Source organism: Acanthaster planci, linkage group LG10 (genome assembly GCF_054643075.1).
Source record: "Acanthaster planci isolate LZ-2023a linkage group LG10, COTS_SCS, whole genome shotgun sequence".
NCBI lineage: Eukaryota > Metazoa > Echinodermata > Asteroidea > Valvatida > Acanthasteridae > Acanthaster > Acanthaster planci.
Genome location: NC_141786.1, coordinates 17,133,567 through 17,155,694, shown reverse-complemented (window position 1 = coordinate 17,155,694; position 22,128 = coordinate 17,133,567). Strand labels below are relative to the sequence as shown.

The window sequence follows — 22,128 nt, the reverse complement described above, 5'->3', positions numbered from 1 at the left end:
TCCAGAGGGGGGAGGGTGTGCACAGAGAACCCACAATGCCTCCAGAGGGGGGAGGGTGTGCACAGAGAACCCACAATGCCTCCAGAGGGCGGAGGGTGTGCACAGAGAACCCACGATGCCTCCAAAGGGGGAGGGCGTGCACAGACAACCCATGATGCCTCAAAATGGGGGAAGGTGTGCACAGAGAACCCACGATGCCTCCACAGGGGGGAGGGTGTGCACAGAGAACCCACAAAGCCTCCAGAGGGCGGAGGGTGTGCACAGAGAACCCACGATGCCTCCAGAGGGCGGAGGGTGTGCACAGAGAACCCATGATGCCTCCAGAGGAGGGAGGGTGTGCACAGAGAACCAACTATGCCTACAGAGGGGGGGTGTGCACAGAGAACCCACAATGCCTCCAGAGGGGGGAGGGTGTGCACAGAGAACCCACAATGCCTCCAGAGGGGGGAGGGTGTGCACAGAGAACCCATGATGCCTCCAGAGGGGGAAGGGTGTGCACAGAGAACCCACAATGTCTCTAAAGGGGGGAGGGTGTGCACAGAGAACCCACGATGCCTCCACAGGGGGGAGGGTGTGCACAGAGAACCCACGATGCCTCCAGAGGGGGGAGGGTGTGCACAGAGAACCCATGATGCCTTCAGAGGGGGGAGGGTGTGCAGAGAGAACCCACGATGCCTCCACAGGGGGGAGGGTGTGCACAGAGAACCCACGATGCCTCCAGAGAGGGGAGGGTGTGCACAGAGAACCCACGATGTCTCCAGAGCGCGGAGGGTGTGCAGAGAGAACCCACGATGCTTCCAGATGGGGGAAGGTGCACAGAGAACCCACAATGTCTCCCACGGGGGAAGGGTGTGCACAGAGAACCCACAATGTCTCCCACGGGGGAAGGGTGTGCACAGAGAACCCACGATGCCTCCAGAGGGGGGAGGGTGTGCACAGAGAACCCACGATGTCTCGACAGGGGGAAGGGTGTGCACAGAGAATCCCCGATGCCTCCAGAGGGGGGGAAGGTGCACAGAGAACCCACAATGTCTCCACAGGGGGAAGGGTGTGCACAGAGAACCCACAATGTCTCCAGAGGGGGGAGGGTGTGCACAGAGAACCCACAATGCCTCCAGAGGGGGGAGGGTGTGCACAGAGAACCCACAATGCCTCCAGAGGGGGGAGGGTGTGCACAGAGAACCCACAATGCCTCCAGAGGGCGGAGGGTGTGCACAGAGAACCCACGATGCCTCCAAAGGGGGAGGGCGTGCACAGACAACCCATGATGCCTCAAAATGGGGGAAGGTGTGCACAGAGAACCCACGATGCCTCCACAGGGGGGAGGGTGTGCACAGAGAACCCACAATGTCTCCAGAGGGGGGAGGGTGTGCACAGAGAACCCACGATGTCTCCAGAGGGCGGAGGGTGTGCACAGAGAACCCACAATGTCTCCAGAGGGGGGAGGGTGTGCACAGAGAACCCACAATGTCTCCAGATGGGGGAGGGTGTGCACAGAGAACCCACAATGTCTCCAGAGGGGGGAGGGTGTGCAAAGAGAACCCACAATGTCTCCAGAGGGGGGAGGGTGTGCACAGAGAACCCACGATGCCTCCAGAGGGGGGAGGGTGTGCACAGAGAACCCACGATGCCTTCCAGTGTTGTAGTCGAGACCTTTATGTACGAGACCGAGACCAAGGCATTCGAAACCGAGACCAAGACCGAGACCAGCTCTTTCAAGACCGAGACTTTTGCAGTTTGAGACCGAGACCGAGACCAAGATGACCGAGACCGAGACCTTGCACAACATATACAATATATAGGCCTACATGTAGTTCATTAATGGTAAACGTGGTGGACAATTGGCATTAAACAGCAAAATTAAGTGCAGATTTTACATGTAAAGCACACAACTCTGGGAAAAAACAGCACACAGTTATTTTGACCATGAAGGCATGGACTGCCAATGCTACAGAATTTTGTATAGAGTATACGGCATAATTGTATATTAAACATGTACATGTACAGAGTTTTTGTGTTCCATATGTATAGAAAAATTAACGTGGGTGGGCCATGTCCAAATGTTTAAAAAGGCAAAACGTGGGGTCTGAGTTGCTCGGACTATGCCAAAAGGTGTGCATGAGTTCAGTTTATGAGTTATACTCTGTAATGATCAATGGACACGTTAGTAGGGTCACACAACATCGTGGGCAGTTCCCCATTAAAAGTACATGTACATGTAGCCTACATAAAAATCAGGATTTTACCAATCCAAGTTTCCTCACTGATGTGTAAACATTCTACCGTAAGAATACTTTCCTGACACTTTGTTTGGAACAAGAGTGAAGAAAGACAAAAGACGACCACAATTTAAGTTTCTAACAAAGAATTGTATTATCCTGATGGTACCTGACTCATCAACTGTGTAAAAGGGTCATTAAGATGAATGCACTCTCCTCTATTTGTACAATTGGCATGAGAACGAGTTCTGTCGGCCGGCCACGTGTAATATGCTATGCGTGGCGTGCGTGCAGCCCGGCGTGTCATGTGCATAGTACAGTGTGTACATGTACATGTATGCATACACACAACTGACGTGTGTACCAGTGAAATGTAAGAGGTACTGCACGCAGGGTACCAGTGCTCCGGGCGGATAATATGCATTAGTCTCCATTCCAGCTTTGATTTCATTCTTTATAGTGAATACCATGTCGTACATGTTCCAAGCATACATGCGGCATTGCGTGCAGTTCGGAACTAGACTCATTCGGAGGTAAACTTGCGCTGCAAGCAGCACTGCTGTATACATGCAGTATGTGTGCTGTATGTACCGTACGATCTGCGTACATGATTTTGCCGTGGCTGAGCGTGAATTGTTGTCGCATATTTTCTGCAATTCTGTCATGGTCTCGGCAGGGAGACCCGAGACCTCGGCATCTAAGACCGAGACCAAGACCGAGACCAGCCCTCCCGAGACCGAGACCAACCCTCCCGAGACCGACACTCTTGTAGGCCGAGACCAGGTCTCGAGACCTCCAACACTGATGCCTTCAGAGGGGGAGGGTGTGCACAGAGAACCCATGATGCCTCCACAGGATGTGTGCAATCAGGCAAGGAAGTCAAAGATCTATAAAAAAGCTAAATGCAAGACAGTCCACAGGTCATCTTATAAGTCCTTTAAAGCACACGATTTCAGAGACTGATGTTGCGCACATTTCATGAAGTCCGTAAGCGGGTAAGCACGGCAAATATGCACAAGTGCCCACAGTCACTCTCTTGCATGTGTTTTCTACATGAAACACAAACATGCACAGGTTCAGTGTGTACACAGTTGGTTGCCAGCACAAAGTGACCCAGGGTCTTTTGTGCAGTCCTCTTCACTGCATTTGATTTACTGCACAGTTATATGCACGAAACAGTAAAGCACAGTTGTTGGGCAGCACAAAAGTGCAATCTGATATTCCTGTGAGGGACGCTTGGTGCAGTGCACAACACGACACAGCTGTGCTGTGCTTGATGTGTTTACCAAGTGACCCAAAGGGTGACTTCCGCATAAGAGGGTTAAAGAATACACAATTTCAGAGACTAATGTTGCACACATTTCATGGAGTCCATAAGCAGTAAGCACCGCAAATGGCACACTTACTGTTTCTCTGATGGAAAATTTGCTCAACTCAGTGACATAACAATGAAAAACTGTGTGCGTATTACCATTTAAAAGGTTAGCAAACTTTTCTACTGTAGTAAGTACATGTACAACTTTAAAGCAGCTCCATAGGCCTTTTAACAAGGCTGCCATGTATGTCTCGTTCCCTTTTGGCCCACTGGCAGTAATGTAACTTTACATATTGATAAAAGGGAACAGACTATTTTTTTCCTTCCAGCCTCAATTTGGTAACATTGTTTTAAATGGTAGAAAAGTAAACTAACTGCCCTGTGAGAGAGTTCTATGAAGCTAGGCCCAATTTTTAGCAATAGAGTGCTTTCAAGTACACTATACTTTAACAAGACAAAATAAACGGCAAGGGTCAGTGCGACAGTGAACACTTGACAACCTAACATGATTAGGTGGGAAGGTGTGCTCAAACAGCCAGTGAACGGGGGCCAACATGAGGGTCTAACCACGGACCATGCCGGGAAACTGAACATGATTAGGGGGGAAGGCGTGCAGACCTGCCAACCTTTAAACCGCAATAGTGTATTCGTAGGTTCAACAAAAATGTGTATTTTATCAAACAAACAGCAAGGGCAAGCTTACAAGTACCTTTGCGTGACAATTTGAACTTTAATACTAACTCATGCAGGCTTAAATGGACCTTATAATTTCCTGGTGTAGCTCACAGCAGTTGCTTTCTTGGATTTATGCAACAGTTCATTTTGGTGTGCCGCCATGGCCTGGCTGTGACTTGGGTGTATATTTGGTTTGTGAGAGAGTCTGACAGGACTGCAGTGCTTAGGCTGGATCTTGAGTCGGTCGCATTTTTGCGCACTATGCTGAAAATTCTTTTGTCTTCAGCATTGCTGTGGGAGATGGACAGTATGGTGAGAGCCAGCTTTGACAGGTGTTGATACTTGAGTTGATTGGTTGCTTTGTCCTTGATATGGGAAATAGCAAGCCAACTGTTGTGGATTGACGCGGTGTAGGACTACCAAAGGAATGTCCGGTGGGAACACTGCATGGCGGGTAAGTAGGACTGTGTGAATTCTTTCCAGAACCTCTGCATTAAGGCCTGGCACTGCCTCCAATGCAGCAACTGAGTACATCCTTATCCAGATATACCAACAGAGGAGGTGCATGGTCCGGTCGTCCCATGAGCAACATGAAGGGTGTTATCGGACCTGGGTCTGCCACATCTGAGGAGATATAGCTCAGCGGCTTCAAGTTCAGAAGCGCCTCAACTTCGGTGAGGCTGGTGTACAAGACTGAGGGGGAAACTGTCTGCTTGTCAAGGATCGCATAAAGTGCCAACTTCCCAGATATTACCTCCCTCTCCCACGTGCCACCAAAGTGAGGTGCAGTGGGGGGATTAAACATGAAGTGCACCCGATGCTTGGTGAGCTTCTCCTGGAGGCTGGGAGTCATAGCCTCAAAGACGTTTGTCATCTTGGTCAGGCCTCCCTTGAAGTTTGTGACGTTATCGCAAAGGATCTCATGAGGGGTTCCTCGTCTGGAGCAGAAATGACTGAAAGCAAGGAGGAAAGCGTCAGAGTCAAGAAATCTAAAACGAGCAACTGGAAGATCTGCCATCTTGGGCACCGATGGATGCCCTCTTTTCCTCAGGCATCCCAAGCAGCAACTCTGCAAGCTGCAAATAGCCTGGAGGCTTTGCAACACCCAAAATCGGTGGCGGAGATCAACTAGAACTGTTGCAGTTCCACAATGTCCAAGACGACTGTCTGCCTCCTGAATAAGAAGGCGAGTAATGGGGTGCTTGGGATCCAAGACAATTGGGTGCTTCATTGTCTCGTCCATCGATTGGGATCAACACAGCCTTCCTCCCACCCCGATAACTTGGCATGAGGTATCTAATTCTCGGGCCAGGCTGGCAAAGATGACTCTTCCGGGACACATCTTTGTTGGCACGAAGTGCCGCAACATCTTCTGGGAAGCTGTCAGCTTACACTTGCCGGTACAGGAGTTCCTCCATTTTCAAATGATCATCTGCGGTAAGAAAGTCTGGCTTTGGGTTTCTCTTAGACTCAGAAACAGCAGCAGCATAACCTTCAACTAGGTCTTCCCAGGAGGAATATTTAGTGAAGTCGACATTCGGTTGTGGCTCTGCAAAGGCCACAGTATGTGCAGCAAACCCTTGATGTATGAGTTCCGCTTCCACCTCTTCTCATTTGCTCTGGTCTCGCAAGACTGGCCATTGCTCCCTTGGAAGGAGCAAGAACGGCGGGGAATGCCAATGGCTGCTCTTGCCCAACTGATAAAGCCTTAGACCTCTAGTAAGATCGTCAGCTGGATTGTTTCCTGAATCGACATATCTTCAAACTGTGTGGTCAGTAAGTCTTTGGATTTCAGCAATGCGGGCTCCCACGTATCGGTTGTACCGACAGGATTCAGACTTCATCCATGACAATACTGTTGTACTATCACTCCAACAAGTAATCAGCTCCAATAATGGCTGCTTGGAGTTCTAGGTGGGGCATGGTTTGAACACGCCTTGGAGCAGCCTTGAACGAGGCATCACAAACCTCACACTGATATCAGAGGGGGAAACTGTGGCTCTTAAATAGGCCATGGCACCGTAGGCCTTCTCCGAGGCATCGGTGAACACATGCAGTTCACATTTGGCATAACCAGGTATGAAGTGGTTTGTAGCAACATCTTACCCCCGACAATATAAGGCATTAGGTAAAAAAGGGGGTCCTTGCCTGCGCACTGCATAACATCACTGAGTATGGTTCTTCTGGTCAGAATCGGGTTGTCTCTGAAAACTCTCTGGTAGTTTAATGTATCATACTGAAAGTTCCACCTGGAACCTAGGGCAGCCTCCTCGGGGGAACTGCCATTCAGGTTAATCCAATAATCTGCATTGGTGGAGCGAGCTTCAAGTGGGAGTTCGTTAACTACAGACGGAACATTGCTGGCCCACTTAACTACTGGGAACCCCCCAGTCCCCAGAGAATGGATTAACTTCTCCACCAACACCTTCACCTCTTTGGCGGTCGTTTTTTTCCGTCCAGACAATTATCAACGTAGAAGGCTTCAAGTACACTTCTGACTACATCAAGATCTTCAGTGTTATCCTTCACATTCTTCTGGAGAGCATATAAGGCACAGCAAGGGCTGCAGGTTGTCCCAAAGGGCACCACGTTCCACTCAAATTCAGTCGGTTCGGCCTCAGACCCAAGCTCCCTCCATAGGAAACAAAGTGCTGAACGGTCCTCTTCGCGGGTTTGGACACACTGAAACATTACCTTTTTGTCTCCAGAGACAGTAACGGGGTGTCGACGAAACCTCAACAGTACTCCAACCAGAGTGGATCCGAGGCTGGGACCAGGTAGCAGACGGTCATATAGGGATTCGCCCTGGTATTGGAAAGTGCAGTTAAACACAAGGCAGTGTTTGCTGTTCTGCTTAACAACTTGATATGGGATATACCACTGGCGCTGGATGGAGGTCACCTTCTCTCAGTACCTACAGCACTAACACGTTGGGCTTCTCTCAATTCTTGTATCTTCTTGTTATTGACTTTGGCAAGATCAGGGTTCTTCTTGAGGCGCTGGTCATTTTTTCGCAAGGCTGGCAAAACTGAGGAAGCTGGATGGAAGAGCGTGTCTTCCTCATCCCTCCACAGAAGTGGTATTGCCGCTCGTCGGACACCGTTAACCTCCACATAGGTTGACTTAAATTCCAAAATATCTATTGCTCTTTGATCCTGTTTGGACCTGGTGGTCTATTTCCGCTCATTGTACATCTGTGTATCGTTCTGCCACATCCTGCAGACGCTTTCATGCAAAACCTCATCAGCTTCACGGCTAGTAAGCCCTTGCAGGTGATTCACCTCCCCTCTACATCGGTGGGTGAACACCGGGCCCTGCACTGCCCAACCTAATTTGGTTCTAAACAGTGACTGGCGCTCGATTAGGACAATAAGGTCTGCCCGGTCACTGCAAATTAACATGAGAGGGTGAACATCTTTACAATCGGCTAGTGGGAGACCTCTGAGACCGCTGAACCTCTGTTGCGGGGACCGAATGCTCGGACAGCCTCAGCATAGGGAACGAAAAGACCTGGGATACCTCGATTCTACTATTTGGGTCGCTCTAAAATAAGTGAGAGTGACCGGTCGCTTGATGAGATTGTGAAGGACGGTTAGATGGAGTTGATCACACTCTCTGCAGGCCTTCTTCAGATCACAATTTCGCCCTTCCCGGTGCAGACGTGCACACTGCCAGCAACAATGACCATCTTTGAGCCATTTAATTTTCTCCTCGGTAGTAAGCTTGCCGAACTCACCACAGCGTGACAGCCAGTGGTCATCTTTGCAGTAAGGACAAACCTTCTTAACCACTTCGTGCCGGTGCATTTTTCAACGATGGGGATGCTGGGCCGGCATGACTATCATTTTTTCCGTTTTCAAAATCCTTCAACAATTCATCATTCCATTTAACAGTCGTTTATAGCCGCACGGAGTAATCTTTAGGCACTACTCTAAGTTGACAAGTGACCTTCATTGACGCCCGAATATTTCAGCCAGGCCTGCAGCCTTGTAAACAGAGCCCAGATTGTGCGGTGTTATACAACTGTCTTTTGTTCACGAACCTGGCTCAGTGCACTATTGACCTCTTTTCAATAGGGGCCAGATTAGCATGCAGCGGTGCTGTGTGGCTCATCGCTGCGGTGGTGGAGAGCTTTTGTCCCCGGTGGTAATCCGCTTGCTCTAAATACCCCAAACCCTGGTATATAGTTTCAAAATAACGCTGGATTATCACTACTTTTGAGAGAGAAAAATGCCGGTAATGCCCAGCAGCCTGGTCTTTTGTTCGGAGTACGGTCTTTTGTTACAGGGCCCTGTTTCCTTTGTCCGAGTTCGGAGACCCTGGCCACACATATAAACCATACGGCTACGATTTCGGAGTCCCCGGCTGGTAGTGGTTAAATGGCTTGTTTCCACTGCCTGCTGACTTGCTGACTAAAGCAATCTGGTCATTGGTATTTTTCCTTACTGACTGACTTTGGCTTCTGCCTCCACCCTCAGTGTGGTATGCAGATATGCATCGTCTACAATGATCTTGTTTGCTCTGTGGGCCAACCCGCAGGCTGTCCTCAAGCTGCACCTTTTTGGGTGCAAGGGTGGCAGTTTCCTTCAACCAGCGGTTGAAGTCAACCAAGGAGAAAGTACGGATACCCTTTGGTTCCATCTGTTTCAAGAATGCAGTTTGGAGCCGACTCGAAAGTCGGGCATACAAAACACATGCAGTGGAATTTGTTCGAAGCTCGGCCTCCCCTTCAGGAGCATTTTCAAGCTGAGTGACAAGGGCAGAGACAGCGGAAGCAAATTCAACAAGACCTCTGGCATCATTTGCTGCAACTCTCGGCCACACAGTGAGTTTCTCTATCTTTGGCCTGATGCGTACACCTATGTCACCATACAGGTGCTGGAGCATTGAAATAGCCTTCGTAAAGGGGGTGGGATCATGTTCCATTCCCAAAATATCCTTCTTTGGTTGTCGACTAAGTTTGGAATTTACTATGAAGTATTTCTGAAGCTCACTCAAGTGAATCAGAGGCTTGATACAGCCATTGATCATGGTTTCAAAGCATTGGTTCTCGGAAGGATCATCCCCACTAAAGTTTGGGACTTCGACATTGATCCCCCCAGCAGAGGCTGCCAACATGGAACTCAGCATCATTTGCTGGGAAACTGGATGGTAGGTCTGTGGAAATGACTTACCAGTGGAAAAAGAATCTACACACGGGCCACAGAAAAGACCGGCCAAAGAAGTTGGTGGGGCTCTCACAGGCGCTGATGCACATGGTAGGGGCGCAATAAGGGAAGTCGTCGGTGTGAGTCTGGTGCCCAACGGAGAGGGGGCTTGCAGACTCATGGGATGACGACCAAAACGGTCCTATGGAGAGGTGGACGTCTGCCCCTGAACTGCATCTGCATGTGGACCAGGTCTGGGTTGTGGCCAAGGTAGAAGCTGTACATGTACCTGGAGTGGGAAAGGAAACTGATTTGGAAAGAAAGGCAAGCCCAGAGTACATATACATGGGTGAAAAGGAAGTCACAAATGAGCTGCCCTTAGTAAGGGTGCCCCATTGAGGCATGGAAATGTGTGTTTGAGGCAATCCCATCAGAAACACAGACAAAGCAGCGCTTGCTTGAGGCACGGTAATTGCTGATGGTGGTGATACAGTCAGGTGCATAGGCAAAGCAGCACTAGCTTGAGGCACAGTAATCGCTGACGGTGGTGATACGGTCAGGTGCATAGGCAAAGCAGCACTAGCTTGAGGCACGGTAGTCGCCAACGGTGGCGATACGGTCACCTGCATAGGCAAAGCAGCACTAGCTTGAGGCACGGTAGTCGCCGGAGGTGGCGATATGGCCACGTGCATAGGCAAAGCAGCACTAGCTTGAGGCACAGTAGTCGACGACAGTGGTGATACGGTCAGGTGCTTTGGCAAAGCAGCACTAGCTTGAGGCACCGTAACTTGTGGCTTCAACAATGCTGTCATAGGCTGGGGCAATACTGTGTTAGCTTCAGACACAGCAATCACCAGTTGTGGTGATGCCATCAAAGGCAGGGGCGGTGCAGTAGTTGCTAGCGGCACGGTAATCGCAGACGGTGCCACAGGTAAATATGACTGCACATTGCCGCCGTCATGTAAATCATGGCTCACATGTACATTTGTGGCATGCAAAGCTTGCTGTTCAGGTATCTGGTTACCAATACTTGGCCCCTCAAGTGGCAAAGGATTCTGTTCCCCTAAAGTGTCCTTGGAAACAAGTTCAGAGTCAAGTTCGGCACGTGCAAGGCTGATCTCGGCATTCCGCAGCTGCAGTTCTAGCTCCACCTGCATGGAGAGGACCTCCTTTCTATTAAGAAGACGTTGCTCTTCACTCAGGGCTGAAAGGCGAGCTTGCAGAGCCTCACGTAGCCGTTCATCGATTGCATCTTGCTCTGCTCTTGACTTCATTTCAATCTCCATGCGTAGCTTGGCAAGGGCGAGCTTTTGTTGTCGCAAATGGAGATTCTTCTGGGACTTCCGTGACGAAGAACGGCTGCTGCCTCCGCTCTGCGATGAATGCTGAACACTGCCTTGATCATCTGGCTATGGTGCTGAGGCATCAGGCTGCTTTCCAGCAGTTGATGCCGCTGCATGGGAGCGCAGAGCTCGGCGGGTAATATTTAGGTCGGACTCCATGGTAACCAAAATGTGTCAAGCCACTAGCTGGATTTCTGGGATGTGAATTGGCATCAAGTCAGAGTCACCAAAAAATTGTTGTGGATTGACGAGGTGTGGGACTACCAAAGGAATGTCCGGTGGTGACTGGGCATGGTACTTGGTCTTGGTTCTGTTTATTATATCTGCATAGATAATCTCCATCTAGGTTGATGCATGGGAAGCCCGTTCTGATAGAAAACATGATACAAAACAAGTACATGTATTTAGGAAAGATAATCCTATACGAGGAATCCAAGAATAGGGCTCATTTATGTTTGTTTACGATGATGATTGAGGAATGGCATTTATTTTTGACAGTTAAGGATTCTGAGATTTTGGAATGGAATTTGGTGTCTAAATATTCATCATTTTTTATAAGGATCAGTTATCTAATTATATAAATTACTCTTTTAACCCAAAGATTAAATAAAAGGTATTGAAACAGATTCCCTACCGTCCTTTATCCGGCCATTATTTGGTATGGACTTTTACGCTCCGTGTGTGAGCGGCATGACAGTGGCTCGCAGGCTTTTTGTTGTCATCGTGCAGTGGCACCCTTCGCATCTAAGCTAACCTTTTCGCAACACCAACTTTCATCCGCCCTTTTCTCCAACAATGAGTCCAGTTCCCCATCAACCTGGTAGTTTGCAAACTCTATCTCCAACTGGTCTCTTCACAAAATACAGCACGAAAGGGAAGGCTACTGCAAGTCATTTGTTGACATTTGCCACCTCTGCATGTTTCAACATCTCATCATTCAAAGGGAATGCTCTGATGACGTATTCACAGAGGGTTGTACTTTCTGACAAACCCATAGAACTCCTCCAGTTGACTTGATGTGAACTGGTGACCACTAATGAAGCCTCTAATTTCCTGACCTAGGATTAGGTCTGCATTTGCTTTTTGGTTGTTTGGATCCTTGTACCGGCATCCCCTCAGATCTGATAAAGGTTTGAGGATGACTGGTCTCACGAATCTCAGCATAACATCTTTGAGAAAACCATTCGGTTTCTTATGAAGCACTTGTATCATTGGTTCATCTGTCTGAAGTTCAGATGGGTGAAGAGTGGTAATGTTTGTTTTAAAAACAAACAATAAAGTTTATTGCAGTCATCCAGGTGTTGCATGAATGTTTGCAGCTTTTGTGGTTGCACTCTTGTCAGACTTTGGCATTGAGGCTGTATTACCAGTTGGTTTGGTAGTGGTTGATGTGGTGCTTTGCTTTGCTGTTCTCTTGAAGGGAACTGTTTTCTTTCCTAGGGCTGCAGCTGTACTCCTGGCCACGGCAGTGGATGTAGGTTTCTCCTTGGGGATTGTGTAGGCACCGACTGCCCTGGCAAAATCATTGCTGCTGCTTTGTGGACTGTGAACTCCTGAGCTCTTTCCAGCGCATGATGCTGTTATAATGTTTGGACTCTCTTTGGTTTGCTTTGATTTCGGTTTCTTTGGTTGATTTGAATCGTCCTCATTCTTTCTTTTCGCTGACCCATGACCAGCTTCCTGCTTGAAATATTCTAGCAATGCAGGCCACTGTTCCAACAGTCTATTCAAAGCTTTCTCAAGGGAGAGCCATCGGGTGCACACATTTCAATATCTTGTGATTTTCTGTGCCACACACAGGTTCTGCACTCCTTTCAGTTCTTTGTGGCGCTTGGACGACTTCTCCAAATAATAGTAGATGGAGATCAGTACATCAACTGGAGTGAAAGGCAAGGTGGAAGCTCCATTTTCTGCTGCTAAGTGAAGACGGTGGCAGGGGCATCCAAGAACCAATCTATCTGGATTCTCTTTCCTCACAAATGCTGCTACACCTGCATGAATGCCCATCATCACAGATACGTTGTCTGCGGAGAAGCAAATGCAATGCTTCCATGGGATCTGCTTTTCTTGCAAGGCTTTGTTGAGTAGTGAAAAAATGTTTTCCCCTGTTGACCTTTCTTCAGTAGAGCGATCTCCAGTAACACACCCACAACTTTGTTCACTGTTTCATCAAAGAAGCAAACAACAACTGGAAATAGCTGTTCTTCAGCACCCCTATCAACGCTACCATCCGTTGACAAGGAGAAAGGTATTTGTCTCAGTTTCTGTGTGATATCATCTGGGGAAAAAATAAAAGATACAGGAAAATGCAATAAGCTTTCAGCAATATTTTCAATTAGTTCAACTGGCAAACTGTGACCCCGTATTTACTGAAACTCATTTTGATTAACTGAGCGCAGAAGTGACAACACACAAAAGCACAAAGTTTGAGGATCAAAAATTTAAAAAAAAGAAAACACAGCTACACCTCAAATGGGGATATGTAAGAAAAATCTCACAAGACAGTAAGTTAAAAAGTGCAGACAGATTATGATGCCTAAGCAGGTGCGTGTCGTAACTGCAAGAGGTCATTTGTTAGACACAGAAATGACACAATCCCATCTTCATATACATGTACTGGAATTCCAATTGGCACTTCAGATTGATTCTTGCTTTTACATGATTTACAAACCCATCAACATTTTGAACATACATCATTATTTATGCATCAATTATAATTGATTCACTGAAATAGAAATGTTGGCCCCAAAAGGCCTAGGCTACAACTACATCATCAATCCTGCATCATCATTGCATGGCACTGAATTAAAATTCTCCCCAAAAATCACAAACAACTTGCATGAATGGCAAGTAAAGCCTAAAAAAATATAGCACTGGTGTAACCCCACCTACCCTAAAAAATATCGCCGACCCTTATGTTTTTATGTCTTTTTCTAAGAAAACGTTTTGTAACTGCCCGACCCTAAATATTATTGCCGAGCCTAGAATTTTTTGGCTTTCGTTTTTGTTATTTTGAGTTTATGTGTACTGTAGTTAAAGTGGCTGCATTGCAACAGATTGAAAATAATCTTTTTTTTTTTTTAATGTTGCGACCGACCTACCCTATTTGTTAGGCCCATCAGGCCTACGTCAACCCTACAATTTTTTTAGGCCTAATTTTCCACAAAATCCACTCATAATTCCGAATGCTAAAACAAATAACAGTTATGTGAGTTACTCACCTTTAGTCTGTTCACCTAGGGGTCGTGCAATAGCGGTAATTTTTGTTCTACATTAAGCAAACTGGGATGTAATTTTGCTGTCTGGAAACATCGTCTTTGCTATGTCTGTGAAATCATCCGACGACGCGAATGGCAGATTGTGCCAAACTACGTAATCTGTCCAAAGGGTCTCGGCTCTGATGGTACCTTAATCTTCAGAAGACATGAACTTTCTGATGCTGTGGGTCGCATTCTTTGTTTCAGCGATGACGCGGTGTTTACTGCTTTCGATGTGGCGAAATACATCATAACTCCCACTGCAGTGAGCGTAATGTTCACCTCTCTGGGAAGGTAACGTGAATTCAAATTTCTCCGTATATTCCCTTTTAAAAGATTGCTTCCATTTTGGGGTGTCTTTTTTAGAAGTTGAAGCCATCTTCATTCACGCAGTTTTACGATTACGTCGGGAAATTGTTTTGGCATGCACATGAACGTACACTCTACAATACATGCCGATCGGTTTGGTATGAGACATTCTGATTGGTTGATACGTGCGCTACCAGGGCCATGTGTACATCGCACACACCAGTCACGAACGCTCTACTTTACAAGTTTGCAATATCAAACCGCGTGACATGTGGCTTGCTCACAGCCACTTTAGCTATTTTAGCTTAGATTTCACACAGGGCCCTCTTTTTTTCAGTCCGTGTTAACTTAATCGAAATCCGTATTTTATTGTGATAACAACATACGGTCGTATTTTCATCAATTTTTCATACAAAATATGCCAAAATTGTACTAGTTGGCAGGTATGGGTGTGCACAGAGCGCTAGTGAACATGGGTCAACATGAGGATCTAACCAAGGATCATGCTGGAAAGCTGAACATGATTAGGGGGGAAGGTGTGCTCAGAGAGCCAGTGAACGGGGGACAACATGAGGGTCTTACCATGGACCATTCTGGAAAGCTGAACATGATTGGGGGAAGGTGTGCACAGAAGGCCAGTGAACGGGGGTCAACATGAGGGTCTAACCATGGACCATGCTGGAAAACTGAACATACAGTCATACCATTTCATCACAAGCGCTAAGTATTCATTATCCAAGGAATGCCAAATTCCCTTTTTCCCATCTCCATGTAGGTTTCCCGCCTGTAACTGCGGCGTAGGGCACTTCCATTGTTACTTGTAAAGAGAACAATAAAGTTGTGCATTCATAGTGCCACCGCACTGAATGGTACATGTACATTGTCTTAGTAATTGTATTGATGGCTTCAGAGAACAACAAGGTCATGTTCTCATACAAGCCACAGCACTGTTTGCTACATTAAGTACTTTTTGTAGCTTTCAGTAATAGGGTTAAGGCATCCCTTTAAAACACCCATTTCTTGTGTTCTACTGGTACATCAACTTTCATAGGTACAAAAAAACACAATAATGGTACGGCGTGAGGTCAAAATACAAACGCTTTTGAAAGCGTTGAACGCTTTGTAAACGGTAAGCCCCACCGACGGTCAACATCAAACAGACGAACGCTTCAGTGAGGCTGGCCAAACCGTTGCGGTCGAGTACACCTTGCACTCTGCAGCTTCCAGTAAACAATGACCAGCTCATCACATTACGGCATCATAGACTTCTGCGGTCTGGTGGATGAGTCATAACAATAGCTCTTGACTTTGCAGCTCCGCAGGAGGATTTAGATAGGCAGACTGTTTTAACTTCCTCATAAAACATGTGTATTGAGTAGTTGTGTTCAAGTTGCTCATAAAGTGTGAAATATCTGCGCTGATGGTTTCTAGACCAGTCTTTTCAGGTCTCAATACCCTGTAATCTTGATATTTTGTCTCGGTATCGTGAGTCAAATACACACCTAACTGTATACCTGCAGAATCCAATATACTAACTCGAAATAGTATTTACCTGAATCATACATGACGTAGTGTTCTGTTCGCCAACATGTAGTTATAGATAAAACCTCTTTTTTTGCCCGTGTGCACAAGCTGGCACTCAGCATTGCACATTTGCAGGTTTTCACGTGTAGGATCGAGGAAGACACGTACGCGAACTACGCACTTTCTACTTTGCGGCTGCACCTGCACGATTTAAGGATATGTGTTTTTTCTTGAAGTCAATAGTACATCCGTGCACGTTGCAATATGTTTTGCACGTACGATTCTTTTGTACTCTTTGAATACTTAGTGGCTGCACAAAATTCATGTTAGAAAAAACAAACATGTCGGGTTTTATACTAATCTCTGGTGTTTGACTTTACTTATTAAAGTTAAATGCACAATTTAATCTAGTGCTGCAGGCCAACCGCCAAACCGAGGCAAAATCATCAAACAAGGCACTTTTGAACCAAACCAAACTGTTCGGTTCGGATGTATGGCTTTAATAAGGCACGTGGGAATACATACAAAAATACAAGAAAACTTAATAAAAACAAACACAACGAAAAATGGATAACGAGTTGTACGGCGTGCTCCACACGTGCGTAAACATACTGAAACTTACAATGGCCTGCATCATGAGATGGTTGTAAAAAGCATGTGGTAAGAATCTCTCAGAAATCAACCAAGAACATGCAACGTACGGCATTGTCACTGCATAACGTTTCTAAATTCTCACTATATCTAATCGTGCCCATGTATATTCAGATTGATTATTTTATTTGCCAATCTCCAATAGCTACGCCCTTACATTCCATATTAGGATAATGACGGTCCATATTAGGCCAATGGTCTCATAAATGAAGTGCAAAACAAATTTTGGTTGGATGCTGATCACAGTCGGACTCGTGCTCGATCCGAGGCATACCTGGATGAAAATTTTGCCAAGCGGTTCGGTTTATGCTGTGCTTCAGCGCAGTGCGCGAGGAGATTTTTGTTTGCACGGTGGCCTAACTTGTCTTTCATTTGACATGAAGGGTTTGATCGTAGTGCAAATGCGTTGTACTGGAATTTTGCCAGATCTTAAATAACAAAATGCTGTTATCCCTCCAAAAGAGGCTGATGGAAAATCACCCCTTTGGTCTCCTGCACGCCATCCTTGGAAAGATTCCTCCTGAGATATGCAACAAAAGCCATTTTCGTAGTTGAATCTATTTCGCAAAAATAACCAAAACACAATTCGCTTGATATTGTATTCTGTACTGAATAGGAAAATCCTAATTGAGCACGCTGTTTTTTCTATTTGCATATATCTTAAAATCGTTTTGTTGAGTCAAGGGTGGTCCGAACACAACCACTTCTGGTCGGCAAACACGGTCAGAAACTGCCACACCTCCGGCAGTACCTTTATATGGAATGTACTCGTAGACAAACTCTGGGGAAACAGTCTAGAATGAAAAAGTATTCAAATCAAAGTTGCTCCTGGATGGGGGGAGACAGGAGATTCATATTTTTATACACAGAAATACTTTATAGGCCTTTGCAGCACGATCATAGCGAGCCTAAATTTGATGTCTCACTGTGCATTGTACGTATACATGTGTATGTCTGAACCCCAACCGATCCGAAGTTCGGCAAAAAATGTCCGAACCCTGTCTGAACTGAACCGAACCTTGACACATACTTGCAGCACTATTTGATGCGGAGTTTGACTTTTTTGTTACTTTAAAAAAATATGGTACACATGACTGAAGTTCAAATTAAATTCATATTGTGTCTATGTGGATATTTCCTTTCAGAGACGATAGATCAGGCGGTAAAATGAGGCAACCGTGTTTGGCACGTCCCGTCACTCCCATATAAGGGACGGCGACCATTTAGACCCGGTTTGAAAAGGGCCCCCCCGGTAAGCTCGCCCGGTTGCAAAAACCCCTTTCATACCGGCCTGGCTACCGGCCTGGCTACCGGCCTGGGATACTGGACTGGTTGTTGATATCGAACTTCTCCACCCTGGGGTCTATTGTTTGAAAGTACAGGTACACGTAATCTATCCCAGAAGAAACCTGCTTGTGGTTTTTAATCCTTCAGCGCTATACAATAGAACCCTTCCCTAGCACAGATCAAAGTCCCTGCCACGTGATTAGGCACACAATGGGACCATTAGTCATCAGTGCATTTGATCTCCAAACGTATTACAGTTGAGTACTATCGCCAGCACATGAAAGCCATCGCCACCTTTTATGATGAGTTACAAGCATGGTACCACTTTTGAACACAATGTATCTTATTTTGTTTTCATTGACTTCTGCAGGGAACCTTTGCCGCATTTCTAGATCTTGAAGAAAAAAATCCACCATGAAAACTTGAGTTCACAAACAATACTATATTCAGTCATCCCCCGGCCATAGTCGCTTTTAAAATACATTGCCACTCTTGAATTAATGGATATTGATTTTTGTTTGATTTAATATGTAGAAGAAGCTGCTTTCAACCAACCTTTTGCTTCATGGGACCTAATTATCGCCTCCATTAAAATAGATTATGTCCAGAGTTTCTTCGCGAACTGGTATTGCTGATTTATTTACACCTAAAAGAAATGTTTAAACAAACAACTTAACAAACCAAACTCAAACACTAAATCATTTTAGAAACATTTCACCTTTATTTCCAGTTCCAACGTCAATCGCTCTACGCATCTGTTTTACCAAAAATACACATAAATTATAATGAAAAAAATGGATTATACGGGGAACTGTTTTTATCATTTAGTCTCCAAAACATGATAGTTGACATTTCCGAAATGCGACGTACGCTATTTTGTTCATCATTTCAATTCAGACCCTCTCCTTTGCTATCCAGAATCATTTTCAACAGATTTAAGGTTGTTAAATATAACTTGATGAATTACGCGGTATGTGCAGTTTAGAAGTAACTGCAGTCACCCCATTTTTATTGTTTTCAATTTCACAATCTTTTTGAAGTATTCTGACCTTTTTCAAATGGATAAATGGCGTTTGGGAAATAAAATCTTCACAACTGCGTTCTCACTTCGATTGCGACGTTTTCCTTAAACTCCTGTCGAATCCGTTTGCATCGCTCGTTGATTGCCTCAACAGTTTTACATTTATGGTCAGTGTACCAGTCGGGAAAGTCTGGAAACTACATTTTGGCCTGCTGGAAGATGCTATGTACGATCTCCCGATCAAGGGTTCCTATTTTACACTTTTTGTTGTTTTTGTCACGGGAGTTTCCGGTCACATTTTGCGGGCCAGTTCCTCTTTCGGGATCTCCCTCGCCATCAAGTTGAGGCACAGCAAACGGCCTCGGTCGGCATCAGATGCTTCCCGCTTCCTTTGCTTGACCTCCTTGAGAATGACCTTGTACTCCGACACCGAACGAACCATGTTTTCGTTGCCACCAAGAAGATATTCGTCTGACTCCTTGCCTGGAACAAATCGAGGGTTGATGGTGTGGCGTGAAGTTGGTGTTTCTTGGACTCGAAACTCTCGCACTGGAGGTGCAGGCTCAGGTTGACTGTCAGCTGACGGTGTCCAAGGTTCATTGATAGCCGACGATGTGGCAGGAGTGTTTGGGGCGCTGGCCACGGCTCCGTTGTCGATCCTTGCAGCTAGATGCTTGACTCCCTCACGGAAGCTCTCCTGTCTGTTCTCAAGACGATCGAGCTGCACTTGGATCGATGTCACCTTTGCCTGAACGTCTCGCAAAATTTCAAGGACGAGCGGTAGAATGTCAGCCTGTGGAGGCGAAGAGATAGCGCAGGCCACGGGCCGAGTACAGGACACAAGACATTGGATTTCGTTGTCAATGTTGGTGCGAAGTTTGGTTCTCAGACCGGTGAGCGGGACATCATCATCAGATTCATCGTTAGAATCTTCACCTGTCATGGAAAATAAGCATGAAAAATAAACTTGAGCTCTATATTTGTCTTCTAATAGAAAATAATGCTGACATCGATTTATTTGCTAGGTTTATGAGCTGTTGCCATTGAACATTTTCTGCACGTTCAACTAAGAACTGAAAAACTATGAAACTTTGGAATGATGTAATTTACTTACCAAAACGTTCGGGAGGACGAGTATCCATCAAGCTTTCTCCAGTGCAGGAGTTCATTTTGAACAAGTACGTGACGAATTTTACAGATATTTTTGTCACAGGTTTAATACACTACGAGCAGTACATGTATTTGATGTGACAGTGAAGTGGGGAGGCAGCGCATTCATGAGACCCTGTTCGCTTCACTGAGCAACATCGCAGCCACTGATTGGTCAACAAGCCAAACAAGCCACATTGCCCATAGCAACAACTATTCCCGCAACGTCATTTGCAGTCAAGATGGAGCTCACTCCACCACGCTGTTTGGTTTCGCCAGGAGCCCCGATTTTCAGCCCAATTACAACAGTCCTCTCCCCACCGCGGAAGCCAGTTGACTGTCCTGCATTTTCGCCTCCTAAACATGTGACCCAATTGTCCAGAAAAAAGCTTTTTGATGGTCCTGCCTTCTCTGCTCAGGGTGCAATGCCTACAAAACGTGGAAGAAAGCCGTTTCATGAAAAGTTCCCGTCTCTTGTGCCAACAGTGGTCGACACACTTCAGGAACACGGTTTTGGCGCTCATCATCGACGATCAAAGACGTGGTCCTCAGTTGGGGTAACTGCACATCAGTTGAAAACAAAAGTTGCCAAGAAAATCCCTGAGTTAGGCATCAGTACCAGAAGTATCCAGCGCCTGTTTATCCCTCCTAATCAGCAACATACGGCGAGTCATCGATACCATGCCCTCGTTGATGCCAAGATCGGCGTAAAACGAAATGATGTTGGCCTTCATCATCATGCGTCACATTACTGTCGTACTACGGTAAATTATGCCCTTGAAATGGCCGCATGTTTCAACGATGAAGTTTCCATGTGGTCAGCGGATGATAAAAACAAGCTTCTGGTAGGAAGTGGCCCTTGTGTCGACAGAAGAACAAGTTTCAAAACGTACTTCATGACCAACGATTCCGTGCACTATCCTACCACAACTTTGCAACAGGCTACAAAATCATACCAAGTGGTTATATGCAACTTCTCAATCGGCCATCTTAATCAACAAGTCGAAAGCGATCAAAATCGGTTAGCCCTATGAGATCTGGAACATGCTTTGATGCCCCAGACTGTGAGGATCCACTTCTGTGCCGCTCTCCACCAGCATCAAGTTATTGCCATGACAGCCTAGGCCGTCTTCACTTCCAGTATCCAAGAACAGGGCCCCTGACTGTTTGCTTGTGAAGAAACAAATTCTCTAGAGCATCAGTGTGCAATCACTATGCTGATCTCCTCCCCTTGCTGAGAGATGTCCGGGAGAGAGATGACAAGAACGCTGCCTTCATAGCATCGGATAATGGTCCTGATTGGAAGAAAAGCAGTTTGAAGGTGATCATGATGATGGGGCAACTATGGCAGGATCTCGGATTGGATTATCTCTGCATAGTGTCATACGCACCTGGGGACAGCAGATTCAACATGATTGAGCACTGTTGGGCGCCAATGATGATGTGGCTCATCGGTCTACAGTTATCCAACAAAGTCCCTGGGGAGGACAAAATGCCATCAGAACAGACAACACTTTCAGAAGCTGAAAAAAGGAGGAAGGAGGCAATCATCCTAGACACCCCCATCAATGACGTGCAGCGTTGCCTGTAAGGCAGATCATTTGACAGCTTCCCAGTGTCGACTGTTGCGGTGAAGTCATCAGCGAAACCCCCCTACACTGACGAAGCTGAGATCGACAACGTGACGAATGCCAGCACAACTAAAATTAAGACTGACGATACATTATCCGCCCTTGCAGACGAATACCGGTTTCTAGCCAAACATTCCATTCAGCGTTCCTATCAGCTGGAGTTCGCCAAATGTAAAGATAGCAGGTGCCAGCACTGTTCCAGAAAACCCATCCGCGCCAAAAAGCTGATGAAATTTCTTCGCTCATTTGGCGGAGGATGTGCTCTGACACCGGTGCCTTCAGAAAAAATTCCAGGCCATTTCCAAACATGGCAAGAGGCAACAGCAAATGCAGTGCAATGACAGCACAGGCAAGCTGGTCTTGATGAAGGACTAGAATCTACAGTCAAGGGAGATCGTGTATGTAGGCAAGGCTGCAAAAAGGTTTTCCAGAGTGGGGCAGACCGTGATCGACACAACAGACTTGTACACTGTCGGCAGGAGCTGTAGGACGGGCACTGAAAAGGCAGACAAAACCATCCCAGCAATCTTGAACAAAAAACCCAAACGGCTCTTTTCAGAGCCACACAGATTCAAAAAAAGAGATTGATTCGCTATGCTG

At 46.4% G+C, this 22,128-nt stretch overlaps 1 protein-coding gene and 1 pseudogene across 10 annotated transcripts in view; one reads left to right on the top strand and one right to left on the bottom strand.

The window, feature by feature from the left end:
* Nucleotides 1-22,128, bottom strand: part of LOC110990844 (uncharacterized) — a 33,623-nt gene that overhangs the window by 2,941 nt on the left and 8,554 nt on the right. For 9 of the 10 annotated variants that reach the window (XM_087142087.1, XM_087142088.1, XM_087142089.1 and 6 more), the window contains 2 exons: nt 19,863-21,192; nt 18,243-19,684 (listed from right to left, as the gene is read on the bottom strand). In XM_087142087.1, coding sequence (XP_086998213.1) covers nt 19,041-19,684; nt 19,863-19,917 — 699 coding nt within the window. In that variant the 5' untranslated portion in view covers nt 19,918-21,192 and the 3' untranslated portion in view covers nt 18,243-19,040. Of the gene's footprint in view, nt 1-14,969; nt 15,083-18,242; nt 19,685-19,862; nt 21,193-22,128 lie in introns of those variants that run through there. The other variant, XR_015426644.1, reaches the window with a different exon arrangement.
* LOC147797896 (uncharacterized) lies at nt 21,225-22,016 on the top strand (annotated as a pseudogene).